Here is an 18,638-nt window from a genome sequence, read left to right as displayed (position 1 = left end):
TGCTTGTCCAGTAGATCTACGCCACCCATATGGACATTGTATTCTTCAGTGAGATGTGGCATTGTAACAGATATTTCCTTTTTCTTTGCCCGTGAGTATTAGTACTGTAATTTGTCGCTACACATACTGGTTTGTTGTCACTCCATTTCACTCTTTGTCAAACATGTAATCATAGAATCCTCATTCCTTTTCTTTTGCCATTCTTTTCGAATCAATCAAAGGACATGCATTAGTTCGGATCTCTCTTATTGTTCCTGTAGCTTTCATTTTACTCTTTCAGAGTGTGATCAGTGTGTCAACACTGGTGAAAAAGTTGTCAAGGAAAAGCTTATAATTCGGATACTCTGATTCTGGAATCATGCTGGTTAGTTCATTTATCACCCTTGCACCTAAAGGCTCCTGTTTGTTGTCAGTCTCGCCACAGTATGGTGAAAAATTATAAAGAAAGCCATTGGAACTTGTAAGACACCAAATTTTGTATCCAAATTTGATAGGCTTTCCCCTCAGAAACATTGTAGCTGAATGTTTGCCATAATAGCGTATCATCATTTCATCAATTGAGAGTTCTGGATGAAATACACCAATTTTACCAAATTCCTTTTTCAGCATTTCAAAGTACAACCTCAGTTTGTATATCTTGTCGTTTGTCTATCTTGGAGTTGTCATTGAGATGAATGAATCTCTTTATTTCCTGAAACATATTTCTTGACATGGAGTTGAAGACTAAAGGAACACCGACATCAGGAGCCTGTTCCCAGTACATATTCTCATGGGAAAGCTTATGATAACCACTTAGATGTAGTATACCAATAAATGATTTTAGTTCTTCTTTGGTTAGCAGAAAATTTATTTTGTTATGTTGGCAAGCATAGATTTCGCTTTGTTCAATAATAGTATCCATTAGTTTCTCAGGAAAAAAATCCTCAAACACCTGGGGCACTGTCTTATTTGCTAGACATTCCGCAACATAATGTTCGTTGCTCTTCCGTGGTTCACTAGTGTTTTTGTACATTGGTTGACATTTATACCACTTACATTTATATTTTTTTGTAGATAATGTACCACTTTCTGCTCCATCTCCTAACGCTTTCCTTCCTTTGGCTTCTGGAGGTATAACTGTAGCATTAGCTTCATCTCTGCTGGTTATGAGCTCTAAAGCATTGGCAACATCTTGTACAACAGACTCATTGTTCAGTACATTTTCGTCAATGTCTTCTTCATCTGTTATTACATCTGCTTCGGGTGGAATAATCGCCAATTCTACGTCATCATCTTTATCGTCACTCTCTTGATGGTTCTCTAGTTCTGCTAGAATTTCTTCAAGTGTAAGTCCACGCGTGTTTTTATCCTGTTGGAATCATAAAATTCGAATAGAATATGAAAAAAGGCAGATACAAAGAATGTAAAATGCAGTTCTTCTCTGTATAATAAGTGTATACAAGAATAGGGCTCATCAACAATAAATGATAGTGTAACATGCCATTGTCCCATTATTGGGACGCATAAAATATATCAATATTGCACCTACTTGAAAAAATCTGAAGTATACTTAATCTTACACAGACATCCATATGTTCGACACAAACACGCCCAGACAATTAAATCACAGCTCATTATCGTCCAGGAACTACCAGCAGACGTACAGTGCTGCCATGTGAGAGAACAAAAAATCGGCAAGTTTATAATTTTCCTGGCATGGAGTATTTAGAAAAAAGTTATTTATTTTACATTTACAGGCATTATAGCAGTTAGTTGAATGTATAGGTGCAACAATGAAGGCTAAAAGCTCCATTGCTTACGTAGAAATAAGTAAAATATACGCATCTCAAAAAAGGGACAATGGCCCGTAATGGGTTAAGCAAACAGCTTCTAGATGTTGTAGCAAAGTCCAGTTTCTTGGGAATTATTTTTGATGAAAAGCTGATGTGGCTGCCCCATATCCACCACCTTGAAGACTACATGCATGCAGAAGCTTAATGCTCTCTCCCTTCTGGCCCACACATCTTGGGGTGCAGACTGTGCTATTCTTTTCCATCTGTACCGTGCTCTGGTCTTGTCCAGACTAGATTACGGTAGTCAGGTTTATGGGTCAGCGGCTCCTTCAAGTCTGAAAATACTTGACCCTGTTCACCACTGTGGGTGCTTCTGCCTGTTAGTCATGTTGGCAGTTTCCTTGCAAAAGCGGTGATTCCTCCCCTACAAATACAACAGAGCCAACTCCTGATTTCTTATGCAATTGCCATTCGCCAATTCTCTGACCATCCAATGTTCCCTGTTCTCTTTGTAAATGAGAGATGTCTCCCTCCTGATAACTGGCAACGGGTGGAATTGCCAGTTAGAATGAATCTCATTTCCCTCTGTCAGGATCTCCATCTGCACTCTCTGGAGTGTGATCCTTGTATCTACACACACACACACACACACACACACACACACACACACACACACACTCCCTCCACCCTCCACTCTTTGGGTGGTGCCTCGACCATGGATTAGGACCAACCTGTTCCAGGGTTCTAAGGTCTCTGTCGCCCCTATGGTTTTCTGGTGTCTTGTATATTCATCCTTGCAGAGTTCCAGGGTGCCACCATCTTCTACACTGATGGTTCTAAGATTATAGATAAGGTGAGATATGCTGTCATGTCTCCTACTGGCTTAGAACACCGCCAGGATCATGTAGTGTGTTCACAGTAGAGCTGCTAACCATTCACAGAACCCTCCTTTTTGTTACTCAGGCCTCCCTCCACACTGTTTTAATATGTACTCACTAATGAGCAGCCTGCAGGCTATCGACTGATGCTACTCTTGTCACCCTTTGTTCTCTGCTATCCATAACCTTCTCTCTGTCCTTGGCGATACCAACTGCTCATTTGTCTTTCTCTGGGTCCCAAGTCATGTGGGGATAGCAGGGAGTGAACTAGCTGACTGGCTAGAGAGCAGATACGTAACCCCATTCCCGTTAATGATTCCTGCTGTGGATATGCCGGATCTACATCAAATCTGTCTTTGCCCAATAGTGGAATGACATCTGGTGCACTACTGCTCTAAGTAATAAACCCCACATAATCAAGGAGACTACTGCAGCTTGGCACTCTTTCTTCCTCCCCTCTCAAAAGGACTCCACTGTCTTACACCGTCTACGCATTGGTCATACCAGGCTCACTCATTGTTTCCTCTTCTGTAATGAACCACCCCCACAGTGTGGTTGTCGAGCCAGACTGATGGTATCACATATATTGGTGGAATGTCCCCTTCTTTTGGCCCTTTGTAATGAGTATAGTCCTCCAGAATCCTTAATTTTAATATTAGCAGAACATTCACAGATGGTTGAACTGGTTCTCAGTTCCCTCCATGAATGCAGTTTTCATTTTCAAATATAAGGTTTTGCTTTACTCCTGGAGCAGGGGCAGGGTGAATGTGGTTGGAACCTCTCTTTATATTTTCTCTGCCTGGGACCCATGATCAATACCCCTCGCAAAGACCGCTCTTTTATCCCTCTGTTTTCCCAGTTTTTAGATTTGGGGTACCCTGTTACACCTTCTGCTGTGTGTGTTTTGACTTCCTCATTTTACAGTTTGACTCTGGTTACATACATCCACCTTTAGCGGACATTCTCTCTTCTGTGTGTAATTTTAGAGTTGTGAGACTGATGAGCTCGCTGTTTAGTCCCATAACCCCCTCAGTCAGTCAGTCAGTGAACACATTGGTAGTGCAAACATTTTGCCAAAAAAGTCAAGAATTATAGTTATTTAAATTGCTTCAGTTGAATATTTATCTATTGGGTTTTCTAGCTCATAAAAGCATTCAGAAGTTTTGATGTCTACATCAAACATTGTGCAGTAGTCTGAGAGTGATTACAAGACCTGGGCATACATTACATGTGTATGATGTCCCCAGTGAGCAAGAAGTATATCGTAGACCTGAGTGTCTTCTGGCATATGCAGTGCTTAGATAACTTAGAGGAATGCAACCGAGTGACATTGCTGACAACCACTGATATTTTGTCAGGTGATCAACCTGTCATTTTTAAGGCAAAATTGTGGTAAGTATGTATCTGTGCAAGTTAATTTAAAACCTCAATCTGGGAAGCAATTCCAGAAAGGGTAGCGTCATCCAAAAGGCGTAATATTTTGGCAAGCCGACTTCTTGCCAGAGAAGTCGGCTTGCCGAAATATCGTGCCTTTTGAACAATGCTACCCGGCTGAATACCCGAGAAATTTTCAAGACATCCAGAAAGGTCTCACACACACACACACACACACACACACACACACACAGTAAACACTAGCACCACCACACAACCATAGGTGACTGACACCAGACATTATTGATAGTAAAAATTACTGAACAATGAGTGAAGTAGCATTAATTCCGTCCCTCTGGTTTTTGACAAGGAAGAGAGCAGGATCCCAGAATTTAAGCAAGAACTTCCATCCCTTCTTACAAAGTTACTTGCTGATTTAATCTCAACTGCTTCCTTAGTAGCACTGTCTCAGTAGCTGGAACTTCATGCCAGAATCTCCTGTGTTATATTCCATAGGACAACAATTGTCAATACAATGTTTTGCAATAGCATATTTTCTCGGCTGTTCTAAGCATATCTGATGCTTATGCTCAGTACATCAATCCTCTTGGTTTGTATAAGATGGGTGTCTGTTACATTCCGTGCAGTTGTGGCATGTCACATATTGTTCAGACTGTCAGGACCATGAAGGTTTGGTCTACTGAGCATAAGCATCACACACACTTATGCCATCCAAGCAGATCATTTATTGCAGAACATTGTCTTAGCAGTGGTCACCCTCTGGAATATGTCACAGAGATTCTGGCATGCACTTCCAGCTATTGCGATAGTGTTATTAAGGAAGCAGTTGAGATTAAATTACAAAGTAACCTTGTAAATGGAGATGGAAAATTTGGCTTAAATTCTGTGTAGAGCAGTGCTCTCTTCCTTGTCAAAAAACAGAACAGAGTTAATTCTCCCTCAGTATCAATCACTTCTGGCATTAGTCATCTTTGGTTGTGTGGTGGCGCTATTGTTTACAGTGATTGTGAGTTTTATCCTTCCACAATTGCTCTGCATACCAAGGTTTTAAATTCACTTGCACAGTGCTTACTTCCTGCAGTGTTGCCATGAAAATGACAGGTTGGTCACCTGTCAAAATATTGGCGGTTGTCAACAATGTCACCTGGCTGCATTCCCATAAGTTTTCTGAACAATAAGTGTATATGGGCGTAAAAATTGCTACATTGTATTTAAAAATGATTTTGTTAATAAATATGAGCAATACTGGATAGCAGTTGACAGCAGTCAATGTCGACTGATTTAGATAAGATGGTGGACTCACCAACATGATTACATTCTATAAACATCATCATGAAATTGTTTGTACACGTGTTGATAGGTGTGTTTCAGCATAATGACATATGATGCTGTAGGGCATGATATACACAGAATTATAGTTTCAAATCAAACAGAGCTATTAGATCCATTGTTGGTACTTTCCTATTAAGAAGCACCACATCTGCAGCTGTTTGAAGGTAGTTAGTATGTTATCCAGAAGAGAGACAATTATCTTACTTATCATTTTTATCTTTCCTTCATGATGTGTAGTGGCCACGTAGTTTGAGGTTCCTTGGGAATTCACACACATTTGAACATTTGATCTTTCCTTCCATTTGAAATAATACTGAAGTTTTGGCTGAACTCGACAAATTATTCAATAATGTACTACTAACAACACCACACCCAGTATATTTATTAGGTTGGCATTGTTAGCAGACAAAGCACTAGTGGCACTAATTGTTTCAACTTCAAGCCACTTCCACAGATTCAGATTTAGGGAGGCTGGAGCAGAAGAAAGTCAATTGCACAATGATTGTAAACAGTACTCAAAACCCAAAACCTTACCAGTATCATTATGTCTCGATTACACATTTTTATCTCTTCATTAATATTGTCAGATTAATTGTAAATGGTAGGAAATTTATAATTATGATAAAACAAAAGCAAATGGAAATCTTCATTCTCTGCACACAGAGATTTTGAAGGGACCAATAAAAAAAAATGTTGAAAAAGAAAAAGTCAGCATCATGTTTTGAATTTTACCTGATGCCTGTTGTTGCAGTTGCTTGGATTTTGTGGAATTTATATGCAGTAATCATCCTCCGTTATAATCCATATCATTTTTTAAATTATTTATTTCCAGAATTGTCAAGAAATTAACTTTTGAGCTTAGAATCTCAAGGCACATTGTTTATATCCTTTCTGATACAATTTGTGTGTCTTAGACATTTGATATCATCATGTACTTAAAGCAATTTATGGAAGCAATCTTTATTTCTCCCCCACCCTCAGATAAATATGTTATTGGAATTAGTGAAAAAAATATTTTATTAACTTAATGTGTGTTAACAATAGTAAAATACTTTTTCCTTTGTTAACAGAAACTGGAGAGTGAAATAAGAACAGAAATTGATGATGCAGTTAAGTTAGCAAAGTCTGAAAAGGAATGTAACTTGGAAGAACTGACAGCAGACATTTATGCTAGTTCACAGGAGATTTCAGTCAGAGGTACTCTGCCATGGAACAGTTTGAAACATAAGAATATAGGGAAACCAAAAAATTTGTGAGGTTGAAGTATTTGTCACTTGTTGGTGTAGTGAACTCTAATGTGATCTGTACATATATTTAATGTGCTGTAAAGTGATCCAAGCAGTTTTAAAATTCTGTTGTGTGGTATTATAATTGTTGTTATATTTATCACAAATAATTCACAGTTTTATTGTTGCATTGTAATCATTGTTGCCACTGTTTACGTAAGGACAGTTGTTGTTCTCAGATAAAAAATTTTGTAAGTTTCTTTTATGAGGAAGTATTAGTTTCATAAATAGTGTATAGAATAGGAGTAGGGAGTAGATATTCATAAATTGTCCATTCATTCACTGCCAGTTGCACCAAACCTGAGAAATGGTCATTGTGACAATTTAATTCAATTTCTTGGATAAAAACTCCAAAAGCTGCCATTGTTTAAACGTTAATGATATTTGTTCTCCAAAAATTTCCTGTAGGGAGGATATATATTTTGTAATTGTGACTGTGGCAGGTGGTAGATGATGGACATACAAATTCCATGTTGTGACTGTTATGTTACCATAAACTGTGCATTTAAACTCAATTCTCATGATGATTTGTGAAAAAATTGTACTGCTTAGCAAAGATTCTAGCATTTATATTTAGATAGCCATAGTTGAACTTTTTTTCTTCCAAGTTTATTTAGTTGATACTGATCACTCATGTAATGTTATGAAGCTTTTTATACATTTAACTACTGCATTTAACAACATTTGCTATCTGTTTTTGTGGAAATGTAACAATCCTGCTTATTTGACCTGCTAATGTGTGGCTTTTAGTTCATTGAGCAAAAACAGATTATTACTAAGTTTATTGTTGCCAAATTTTCAGGTCGCAGAGATTTTTAGTAACTAAATGTGTCATAATATTATTATTTCATGTTTGATACAAAATGTTGGGTACTTTGTTGCTTTTGAATTAGTAAGTCAAAAGTGAGGTTATTGGTCATAGATTCCACTGTAAAAGTGTTGTTCTTATGAGAAGACAGACTATAATATACACATACACACACAGTAGTTTCAGGGACTAAGCCCACTCCCCTCACAATTCTCTCTCTCTCTCTCTCTCTCTCTCTCTCTCTCTCTCTCTCACACACACACACACACACACACACACACACACACAGCCAAAAGCTGACACACAAGAATGCTACTGTGGACAGGCCCAATGCAGTGCAATGCAAAATACACAATTTATAGGACTGTTAGTATGATACACGAATTCGTGCAAGCAGGTGTTTGACAGCTGCCTCATGGAATACACCATTCACAGTCTGGCTGTAAGTTTGGAAGTGCGAGTTTGCAAAATAAATAATTCCTCAAGAATTGAAAAATGCACTGAGCATGGTCTTCACCTCTTGATTTTGATGCGCACATTTTCGTCATGTGGCCCTATTCTATTTACCACCACTTAGGTAATTGTCTTTTTGACAGATGGTATTCTGAACACCAAGTTTAATCTCTCGTGATTATGTACAACTTTGTACAACTTTGTACACACCTTTTACATACCAAACTAGCCTTGCATGACACTGTTGAAGCTTGCCTTCAGTCATACAAACTCAACCTCCTGTGCATGCAAAATTTAATTTCTTTCTTTTGGCACATTGGATACTTACCAGTCTCCCAGTATATGGACTGTCTCCTAAGGTCTCAACGATTTTTAAAATATGAAAACATTTCAGGTAACTTGCTTAGAGTCAACTATTTTTAATAATTTTTGCATCATTTCATACATTTCAGCCATCTTTTTCTCATGTTCAAAACAAAATGTAGAGCAATGTGCCACAGTTCTTTTTGAAACCATGACAAAGAATAAACGTGCAGCACTGCGGTTCTTGTGTGCTAGAGGCAGGTAATTCAGACTACACAGTTTCGCATTTGTTCAGATCATAGCATCACTTGTTTCTCATGCAAAGATCAAAGATTCAGTTCCACAAATAGCCTCCAGGCTTTGTGCGTAGCTTTACTTGACGATTGACCTCAAGTGAATGTTTCGTACTTTCTTTGTACAGGAACTCCCAATAGAGCTGCACTACACAGAACTCATTCACTGTATGTTGTCAACATGAACCAGGAAGTCTTATAAGGGACTTCCTGTTCAGGCACACATGTGCAGCTGCATGTCGTGGCCACAAACTACTTATAAAGGTCATTCCCATAAACATAAAGCCTTGACATTAATTAATGACTAACTGTTTACAAAAGAAATAATCGAAGAGTAATTTCTGTCTGCAAGTTACCTGTATTTTGTGTAGGTGACACTTCCTTAAGCATCCAGCAGTAATATCAAGTATCTTTTGTCCATATCCAATACAGAACAATAAATGTATGATGCAAAACTAAAAAAAAATCATTTTTATGTAATCTATGCTTTTTTATGTATTGTAAGCTAAGTCATGTATTTGTTAGCAACAAATACAATTTTATGGTGCTTTAAAGTTATTCTAAACTAATTTATTCACAGTGGCATTTTAGCAATCTTCATTTTGATAGTGTAAACCTATTTATTGTAACATGACAGTGTGGTAAGAGGTCTGTCATCTCATTAGAAAGTAAATATTTACTACTGAGTCAGTAATGAAATATTCTTATTAAGAGAATTGGATTGTACCTACATACAGAAACATGCATTAAATAACATTGTGTGAGTAGTAGCTTCGTAATTAATGTTAAAGTGCATTTTTCACTTTTTGTCACTTTTGTTGCAATAGCTTATTGTATATTGTTACATTTTTAAGAAAACTGTAGCATTCCATTTTATTATGCAGTTCTAAACTGCTTTATTTATTGAGTCTCTTTACAAAATGTGCCATTTTTCTGTCTGTAGCAAGTTCTCTTCATTGGTTTATAAAATGTCAATGAATGTACTCTATGTTGTTCAGTTGCAGTTTTCAAAATAATGCCAGCAGATCTGCCAATTTTGTGAAATGTTGTTAAAACACACCGCAGTTAATAAAAACAGTTCCTAGATATAAACTGAATCTGTGATTTTACTTACCCAGCTTAGATGCTGGCTGTTGTGACTTAACTCCAACAAGTGTTGTAATAATCATTGTGTATGCACGTACTCCATATGATTTGAAGATGATACAATTAAGAAAAAAACACACTTGTTTAAGAGGCATGACAACATGCTCATTAGTGCTGATGTAAATTAAAAGTATGAAATGAGCAGGTGAATGTGGAAAGGTCTTGAAAATTGTGATCAAGTTGCATCCCTCTTCCCCTACCTGCTGGTTTCTCTCTCATCATGTGCTCCTCCTCTCCCACCCCAGGTTATTATTGAATACACTACATACTTCAAGTTATCAGATTAATGAATAATCACAGACAGGTTTTGGTTTGTTGTGTGTGTCTGACGTGACACATGATGCTTTCTGAGTGTTCTCTTATCGAGATTGTTGGCAGTGTGAACTTAAATGTTGTTATAGGTTATTTACAGAATTATTCTTACAATATGGTTGTGATTTATGGGCTACGACTCCCTGTTGTGGATTAAAACTTTTCCTTGGGGTGGGGAGGGAGGGGGGGGAGGGAACATAAAGGTACAGGGTGGCGCAGATGGATCGGGTGGTTTTGAAGTGGACTGTACGTCTGGAGGGGGGGAGCCAGGTGTTCGGCGACTTCGTCCTGTGGTGGGGGGGGACGGGAAGTTTCAGTTGCAGGCTGGCAGTCAGTCGCGATGGCTACGTGGTCCGTTGAGCATCGTGTTTTCACAGTGGAAGAGTTCATACGCAATAACGAGTCAATTGTTGCTGTGACGCGTGCCTTTCGCCGGCGTTTCAACATCCCACCTCGCGGTAGTGTTCCTAAGCGAGATACAATATTGAGTTGGGTGCATAATTTCCGCACTACTGGTTCATGTGCTCCAAAATGGACGCCTAGACCGCCAACAATAACAACGCCTGAGAACGTGGAGCGTGTGAGACGCGATGTCACTGCGAGCCCACGTCGATCAACGAGACGTCGTGCTCAAGCTCTTGGAATGTCACGTCGGAGCCTTCAAAGGATTCTTAACGAAGAACTGAAATTCCACCCCTATAAAATCCTGTTGGTACAGAAGATTCTCCCAACAGACCATCTTCAAAGGCTTCAGTTTAGCCAACAGATGTTGGAGTTATTGGAAGATGTAAACCTGATTATCATGATGTCTGACGAGGCTCACTTTCACATTAACGGATACGTAAACAAGCAAAATTGCCGTTACTGGGCCGACACTAACCCAAGAGATCTACACCAACGGCCTCTCCATAGTGACAAAGTGACGGTTTGGTGTGGGGTTTCTAAGGTAGGGATAATTGGTCCTTACTTTTTTGAAAATGAAAGGGAGCAGGCGGTTACTGTTAATTCGCAGCGTTATGTGAACATGATTGAAGATTTTCTTCTCCCACAACTTGAAGAGAACAATTACGACATGGGCAATATGTGGTTCCAACAAGACGGGGCAACTGCACATACCGCTAGGATATCAATGCAAACTGTACGCGCTCTGTTCCCTGGCCGTTTCATTTCCCGTAATGGAGATGTCCATTGGCCCCCTCGCTCGCCGGACCTCACGGTATGTGACTTTTTCTTATGGGGCTATTTAAAAGCAAGGGTCTACATGAACAAACCCCGGACCATTCAGGAGTTGAAGGCAGCAATTCACACCGAAATCACATCAATTCCTGGTGATGTGCTTGAGCGGGCAATGCGGAACGTTAGGGACCGACTCCAAGAATGCGTCGCTCGAGAAGGAGGGCATTTGATGGATGTAATTTTTAAAAACTAACATTACTATTTTTTTGTTAATAAACTTCCATTGTAACTACACGTTTTGCACTTTATTTCAATCCAATACCTTTACAATTGACAGTTTGACAAGTATTTTAAAACCACCCGATCCATCTGCGCCACCCTGTACAATAGAAGTTTACCTGAATTTTGACTCATTATAGTTTATCTACGGACCAGTCACACACTGGTGCAAAACAGTTTGATTTAAGGATGCTCACAAGTTTATAATATCCTTGCAGACTTGTTAGCTGTTTTAATATTAAAATTGTGTATCTGGAGTTGTCTTTTAACAGTAAGCTCGACAACAGAACAAATACATTTAAATTAATGTTGTTAATGTACTAACATCAGTTTATTATTGACACTAATTATTTCAGCAACTGTAACAGCAGTCAATTCACAAAGCAAACCAAAGGTCTCACTCACAACTTGTAAGAAACTGTTTGTGTGAATGCACTTCCCAACACAACTTTATTCCTCACATATATTATCACTGGTGGAAAAATTGAAAGACAAGATGATCCCACTGAATAATCAACATTCCTACAGTTTTACAACACGGAAATCTTCTAAATCGTGATGTACACTCCAAAAAACCAAAGTCTGGAAACTGCTGCATCAAAGTTGGTTGCCACTTAAAACCAGTTAGTGACTGTACTGCTAGTGTCAGTGATAACTGATCTCCTTTCTCTTTTGTTCCTAAACCCAGTGTCTTGACCTTTTTGATTCTGGGACACAAATCTCCCAGTCAAAGTGTGACAGCTCATGTTAAACAAGACATCTTGATTCTCTGGAGTCTGCAGCTGATGTCCCCTTCACTTCTCAACACCAAGTCCCAGCTAAATTATGCCATATCCCCACTACATCCTTGGAGTTTGTCTGCAAATGGTTGTTGCATCCGTAGCTCCCCCTCCATGCCATTTTGTCATAGTGTCATGCTGTAAGTTACAAATTTGTACAACTTAGAGTAACTACATTAGTAAATGTAGTTAAACAAAAGTTATTTAATTACGTGCATTTAAACACTGATTACAAGGTATTAGTTACTCTACATTTACTACTTCTATCCTTTCAAAAAAGCTTAAGTTATTAATTATTTCAATGACATGTTTTAATTTTGTTAAACTAACACACAGATGTTGTGCACATTGGAATGATAAACACTTCCATGTATGTTGCAATTTAACAAGATTGTTGAGAAAACAAGACAGCTAGTCTTCTGCGGGCCTTCATTATTTAAACCTGCATGTGTGGCCTGCCTCGGGTGTAGGTGACTATAACAGACAATAGCTCTATGTGAAGTGTTGTAAGAGAAGCCACGTTGTTGGTGCCTGTACTTTCTGAGATTTTTAACAAATACTGAAGCAACGAAATGGGTAACTAATATGCACTGTCAGCTTCAAACTCTTATGGGGCGAAAGTGTAGAAGATCCTCATGTGTATGGAGGAGACGATGTCCCTTTGTGGACACTTTATGGTGCCTGGGCAATGTACTATATGTAACAAATACTAAAGTGTGCAATCTGCTTGACCATAAGAAAGGAAACAATGTTTCTTTTGTGGTGATTTTTAAGATGTGGGCCACTGGAGCCTGAATTCATGAAATGGGTGCGTGATTGATACCATTAGTTTCTACGCCGGCACTACCATTATCATGGGCTATCCAGCCTGAGCAATGTGTGAAAGATGCAACCCTCTGACGCAGCAGCTAGCCACGATTTCCTGCAGTGCTTTGGGGTACTAACAATACCACATGTTGGGAGTGCGACCCAACACCCATCCATCATGCTGACAGGCAGCACAAAGCACTGCTGGGTGGTCTTTCTGTTACCACCTAATTCTAATAGTGACAAAATAAGCTCCTTTTAATAATTGGAACACAAAAAACTGAAGTAATCTGCTTGCTGCTGGATTTTTGAAGCATTGCTCTGTTTCATGGTGCTGTATATCAAAACAGTACATGCAAAATAAACTCACTTGACTTCCTTTTTCTGACATTATGAGACAATATTTACAATGTGATCTCTGATAGAATTACTGACTGAGCAAAAGAATGTCTCAATAAAATAACAAACTGCTTCTTCCCAAAATTTTTAGAGCACTCTGCTGATTATCTTTCCAGAAATCCTACTCTGAACTGGTTCAGCAATACATATACACTAAATTCATAGAACATATCATCATCTGTATAGCAGAGTCCACTTTGTCGTCCCACGGCAGTTGAATCTTTTTATGTTCCTCCCTGCTATTTTGGGCAGGGAAAGTTCTTGGAATAAGTGCGCACAAACCATTTGTTATTCACAAAGGGACAGTACCATTCTATGTAATTGAAGGTTGTTAAAAAAAAGTATGCATGCATTGATAAAGTTAATGTAGTCCTCACGAAAATTACATGGAAAATCCACAAAAGAGTTCGGTGGTGATGTTCTTTGTAAGCGTATAATCTGTGTATTGTCTGTCTGTTTCTGTAGTTAATCTACTCACTATAAGAACCTTTCCTGATTACAAAATGGTGTCCCTACGCCAAGAGAAATTATTTAATATGAGTGGAGTATTAACAGTGGCTGCAACAATGCAGAAACAATTTTGGACATCATTTTTAAAAGTATTTCTGTGTAGAACGTATGTTGCACTTTTAGTGCAGTATTCCCATTCACTAAATACTGTTCCTCAAAAGATATTTTGCTGAAGTCAAGGGATGCATTGGAAAACAGTTACACTGCTTATGTAAGAAGTTTAAATGAATCACCTACCAGGGCGGTTCACAAATTAAATGTACCACAACTCCTTGTGTCATATATTTTGCTGAAACATCTGCCCTGTTACAGTGTAGTGCACCCAAAAAATCAGACAAGTCCAAATGCACAAGACTGTAAAGCTTGGTAATTTTAGTGTTTTATTGTGTGGGATTTTTTAGTGCAGGTGTAGGTATCAAGGGCTAGACCAAGTGGGGTGAAGTTATTCAGATGAAGTTGCAGGAACAGTTGAGTTGAATGAAATGGATTGATTGATGAGGAAGCCCGTGTCATAATCATAGTTTATGGGACACAGAGGAGGGAATGGATTTGAGATGTCAAGTCTGTATAGGAGATACAGGAGCAGTGATAGGATGAATCCTTGGGACAGGCCTGTAGACAGAGTGGAAAATATTGAAGTGGATGTTGGTTTTTGTTAGAATGGATGGTTACTTAGAAAGGATACAATTAGGCAGACACATTTGATTGATTAAAAATGGACACTAGTCAAATAATGAGGTATACATGGAAGATGTCTGGTGACACCGTAAGGTTTCCAGTAATTACATAATGGTAAAATAGAGATTTAGAATGTAGGTTTTAAATTATAAAATGTTTCTAGGTGCTGATGTGAATTCCAATAATAATTTTAGTTGTTTTTGTTTTGGTCTTCAGTCCAGAGACTGGTTTGATGCAGCTCTCCATGCTACTCTATTCTGTGCAAGCTTCTTCATCTCCCAGTACCTACCGCAACCTACATCCTTCTGAATCTGTTTAGTGTATTCATATCTTGGCTTCCCTGTACGATTTTTACCCTCCGCACTGCCCTTCAATACTAAATTGGTGATCCCTTGATGCCTCAGAATTTTAGTTATGAAAAGTAAACTAGACCTGAACAAAGGTAGGAAATTAAGGAGCTGGTACCTGAATAATGTTAGAGAATAACTGGTTGTGGAGAGTTTGAGTTGGGTATTAGATAACAACTAACTTAACATAGGGGAAAGGAATAAGATCAATGAATGAGTAGCTTTGAGAGAACAAATATTGGAAACAGTGGATGCAAAACTAAGCAAGAAGACAAGACCAAGCAGAAATTCATGCATAATAAATGATAAATTGAACTGATGAATAGAGAAAATTCCCCAGAGGGGAATATGGTTCGAGGAGGAAATTCAAACCTGTAGAAGTCTACATGAATATAGGAAAGATAGATGCCACTTACGGTTGAGTAAAGAAACTGTTAGAGAAAGAGTAGCAGCTGTGTGAACCTATAGAACTACAATGGTGAACAGGGACTAGGGTTCTTCGGAAAGTAAGGATCGAATCACCGTAACTAATCGAACATCCTGCGAACATTGAAACGCGTGTGAGCACAGACTCATGACATGCGGTGCTGTCACGCAATGCCATTTGCATTGGTACTGTCATAGTGTGCTGTGCACAGTTCAGAATATTTAAAACAACTGATTAGGCCACTGATTGTGAAATACGGTCAGTGATCAAATTTTGACACCAAGAAACATTGCAGCAGCATTGACATCTAAGTGAGGGATATGGCCCTAATGCAATGAGTGACACCAAAGTGCATAAGTGGATGAGATCTTTCAAGGAGGTTGGGAAAAGTCCATGATGGACTGTAATCAGGCTGACCATTAGCAGGGTTGCCACAAGTTCTGGAAATCAGGGAATTTCAAACATGTTAGGGAAATCAGGAAAATTTGAAAAAAATACAGGGAAAAATCTTGTTTTTGTCTCAGGAGATGAAATGGTTTGTTTACTAAGATGTCATGCATCCTGCTGGCTGGGCACAGCAGAGCTCATTCTTACTGCTTCTTCCTGCTTCTTCCTTTACTACCCCCCCACCCCCACCCCCTCCCAGTTTGCAGTCAGTGCTGCCACCACTTTCTGCTGCTAACCTAGCAGCTACCGATGAGAGGCAGGGAGGCATGAGGAGTGGTTTGTTTGGATCTGATTCTCAGAGACTATTGATGCTGTGGTTGGAGACAGCAGTCATGTGTGCATGAGTTGTGTCTGAATGACTGGGTGACTGTGTGTACACTCTCATTTTCTGACAGAGGCTATGGCTAAAAATTTTGTTGTGAGAGTGTGATTGCCTTTTTATGTGCATGTCTGCAGATCAGTGATTATCTTTACAGTGAGTTGCTACCTATCCTCATTTGTATTGATTTTCAGAGTATTTACGCATGTTATCTGTTGCATGGATTGACCACCGCGGTCTCGTTTCGTCAACGTGGTGTCTGTGACATGTAAATAGCTGACCACACCAGTGGGCTTGCATGACGGGCCAAAACCACAAGCCATTTTTGTGAGTATCTCTAACGGATTGCCCTGCCAGTCTCAAGCCCAACACTTCCCACTAATGTACAGGCCCTGTCCATCAGATATAGTATCACCGATCCGCTTGCAGGCCAGGTCTGTCTGTGCATGTAGTGTATGCGGCAGATTTTCGTGGTTTATTCATGGACTCAGGACTGTGGTGCTCCTCGGCAGGTCAGAAGCCACAGGCAATGGATTTCGGGAACTGTGACTGTCTCATTGCAAGAATATTGTGCAGTGGGGCATTTTATATACATTTTATTTGTTCTAGTGCATTTTGGCACCTTGACAGTTGTTTATATATTAGAAAGTATGGTTAATTGTGGCAGTCACTGGCAGTTTGTATGTTATGTACTCATGGATTTTGTGAAAGAAAAACCACACAATACCTGTAAAATAACAGACGTAACACAGTGGGCAATAACAAACATAGTAGAACCAACATTGTATTAGCAGTCACCTATTGTGTTCGTTTACACAACTTTTCCCTGCCTTCTATAGTTCTTTCAAAAGGCCTACTTTTTTCTTAGATTACTTCTGAAATCAGTCAAGATAGTTTAAATCTGTCTTGCAACTCCAAGAAATAAATATTTTTGCCACCAAATGTGTTTTGTTTTATTGAAGTAAAATAACATCAGTGGTCTTAATGAAACATATATAACATTTGGCTTCCTTTCTCCATCTAAAAACAGTTCATTGAAAAAGATGATGTTAGTACTTAAGATTTTTGCTCATGTGTTTAGAAGTACAGAAGTCCTTGCATTTTTTTGTCAATTTATGTCTTTACTTACTCTTGAGATCTCAAAATTTGTCTGCCCAGGGTATGTGTGTGGCGTGCATGGGTCCCTGAGCTATTGCAGCTTTTATTCTTTTCTGGGCTGCTTTCCCTTCTCCTTCCTTGTTGTTCTTCCTTTCCCTTTGCCCCTTCCATCTCCTTCTTCCTTTCCCTTTGCCGCTTCCTTCTCCTTCTTCCTTTCCCTTTGCGCCTTTCTTCTCCTTCCCTGTTCTTCTTCCTTTCCCTTTACGCCTTCCTTTCTTTCTCTTTGTCTTCTCCTTTTCCAGCCTGTCTATCCTCATGACTTTGCTTCATCTTGCAGTTTTGATTGGTTGCTTTTCCTCCTCCTCTTTGGATTTTCTTTTCTGGTCCCCCTCAGCGGTTTGACCTCCATCCCCAAATTTGAAATCTGTAGTGTGAGCTAGATGTGGAAAACTCCCTCCCTAGTGCCTTTGATGTAGGTTCCTCTCCTCCTCCTCCTCCTCCTCCTCCTCCTCCCCCCTTCTCCCTCTCCCTTTTCCCCCCTTCCCCTCCCTCCCAGCCAAAGCCCTTTCGCCTCCTTGCTAGGTCACCAGCTTAGTAGTCAGTCCATGTGGTGGTGGGGCTGTTATGAACCCATCTGGCTGAGCCCCCTTATACCACAGGGATCACACTGCTGTTACCTCTGCTGTGAATGTCTTGTGCAAGCCTAGGAGAGGTTGGCCATCTTTTCAGGGTGTCGGAACTTCCAACAATGACCGTCCTGCCAGGCAGCCATTGCTGTGGCTGGGTGGCATCCACAAGGTGAGCTGCTGTTTGGAGTGGGTGGTACCAGGGCGGACATTTGGCACATGAAATGTATTAAACTCTATGGCCCCTCTACTGTGGCCGCATCTCTTCCTTAATGCAGTCCTGTTTCAGTTCCTGTTTCTGTCCTTCCAGCCTTACCCTCCTTGGCCATCCCCTGGGCGCAGTGCCAGGCCCACTGGCTTGAGGTGAAATGCTTTCCATGGTTCCTAGTCTGTACCAGGACTGACAGGGAGACTTTCGCCACCACCAAACCCCTATTCTTTGTGGAACATACTGAGGACAAGTTCAGTGAAGTTGAGTCTTTAAGCAAGATGAGCTCTGGCTCTCTCCTTATAAAGACAATTTCAGCCAGTCAGCCAGCCTCCCTCTGTGCCTGCAACCATTTAGGAGACAAACCCGTGGCTACATGGCTATCGCTCCTCACAAGTCACTCGGTATGACGCAGCATGTAATTTTCTATAGGGACCTTCTCGTTGAGTTCGATGATAAACTTATGGCTAAACTGGAACAGAGTGGTGTTCATCTGATCCGGCATGTCCAGAAAGGCCCTAATGACCATCGTGCAGACACTGGCACTTTCATCATGGCAT

At 39.7% G+C, this 18,638-nt stretch overlaps 1 protein-coding gene across 2 annotated transcripts in view; it reads left to right on the top strand.

Moving 5' to 3' along the window:
* LOC124598102 (pyruvate dehydrogenase E1 component subunit alpha, mitochondrial-like) overlaps window positions 1-9,617 on the top strand; it is a 100,332-nt gene extending 90,715 nt beyond the window's left edge. For both annotated transcript variants that reach the window (XM_047136014.1, XM_047136097.1), the window contains one exon: window positions 6,448-9,617. In XM_047136014.1, the coding sequence (XP_046991970.1) occupies window positions 6,448-6,633 (186 nt within the window). In that variant the 3' untranslated portion in view covers window positions 6,634-9,617. The remainder of the gene's footprint in view (window positions 1-6,447) is intronic.
* The last annotated feature ends 9,021 nt before the right edge of the window (window positions 9,618-18,638 follow it).

The sequence above is a fragment of the Schistocerca americana genome, chromosome 1 (assembly GCF_021461395.2).
Source record: "Schistocerca americana isolate TAMUIC-IGC-003095 chromosome 1, iqSchAmer2.1, whole genome shotgun sequence".
NCBI lineage: Eukaryota > Metazoa > Arthropoda > Insecta > Orthoptera > Acrididae > Schistocerca > Schistocerca americana.
The sequence above is the reverse complement of the archived record's forward strand: the minus strand, read 5'-3'. Positions and strand labels throughout refer to the sequence as shown.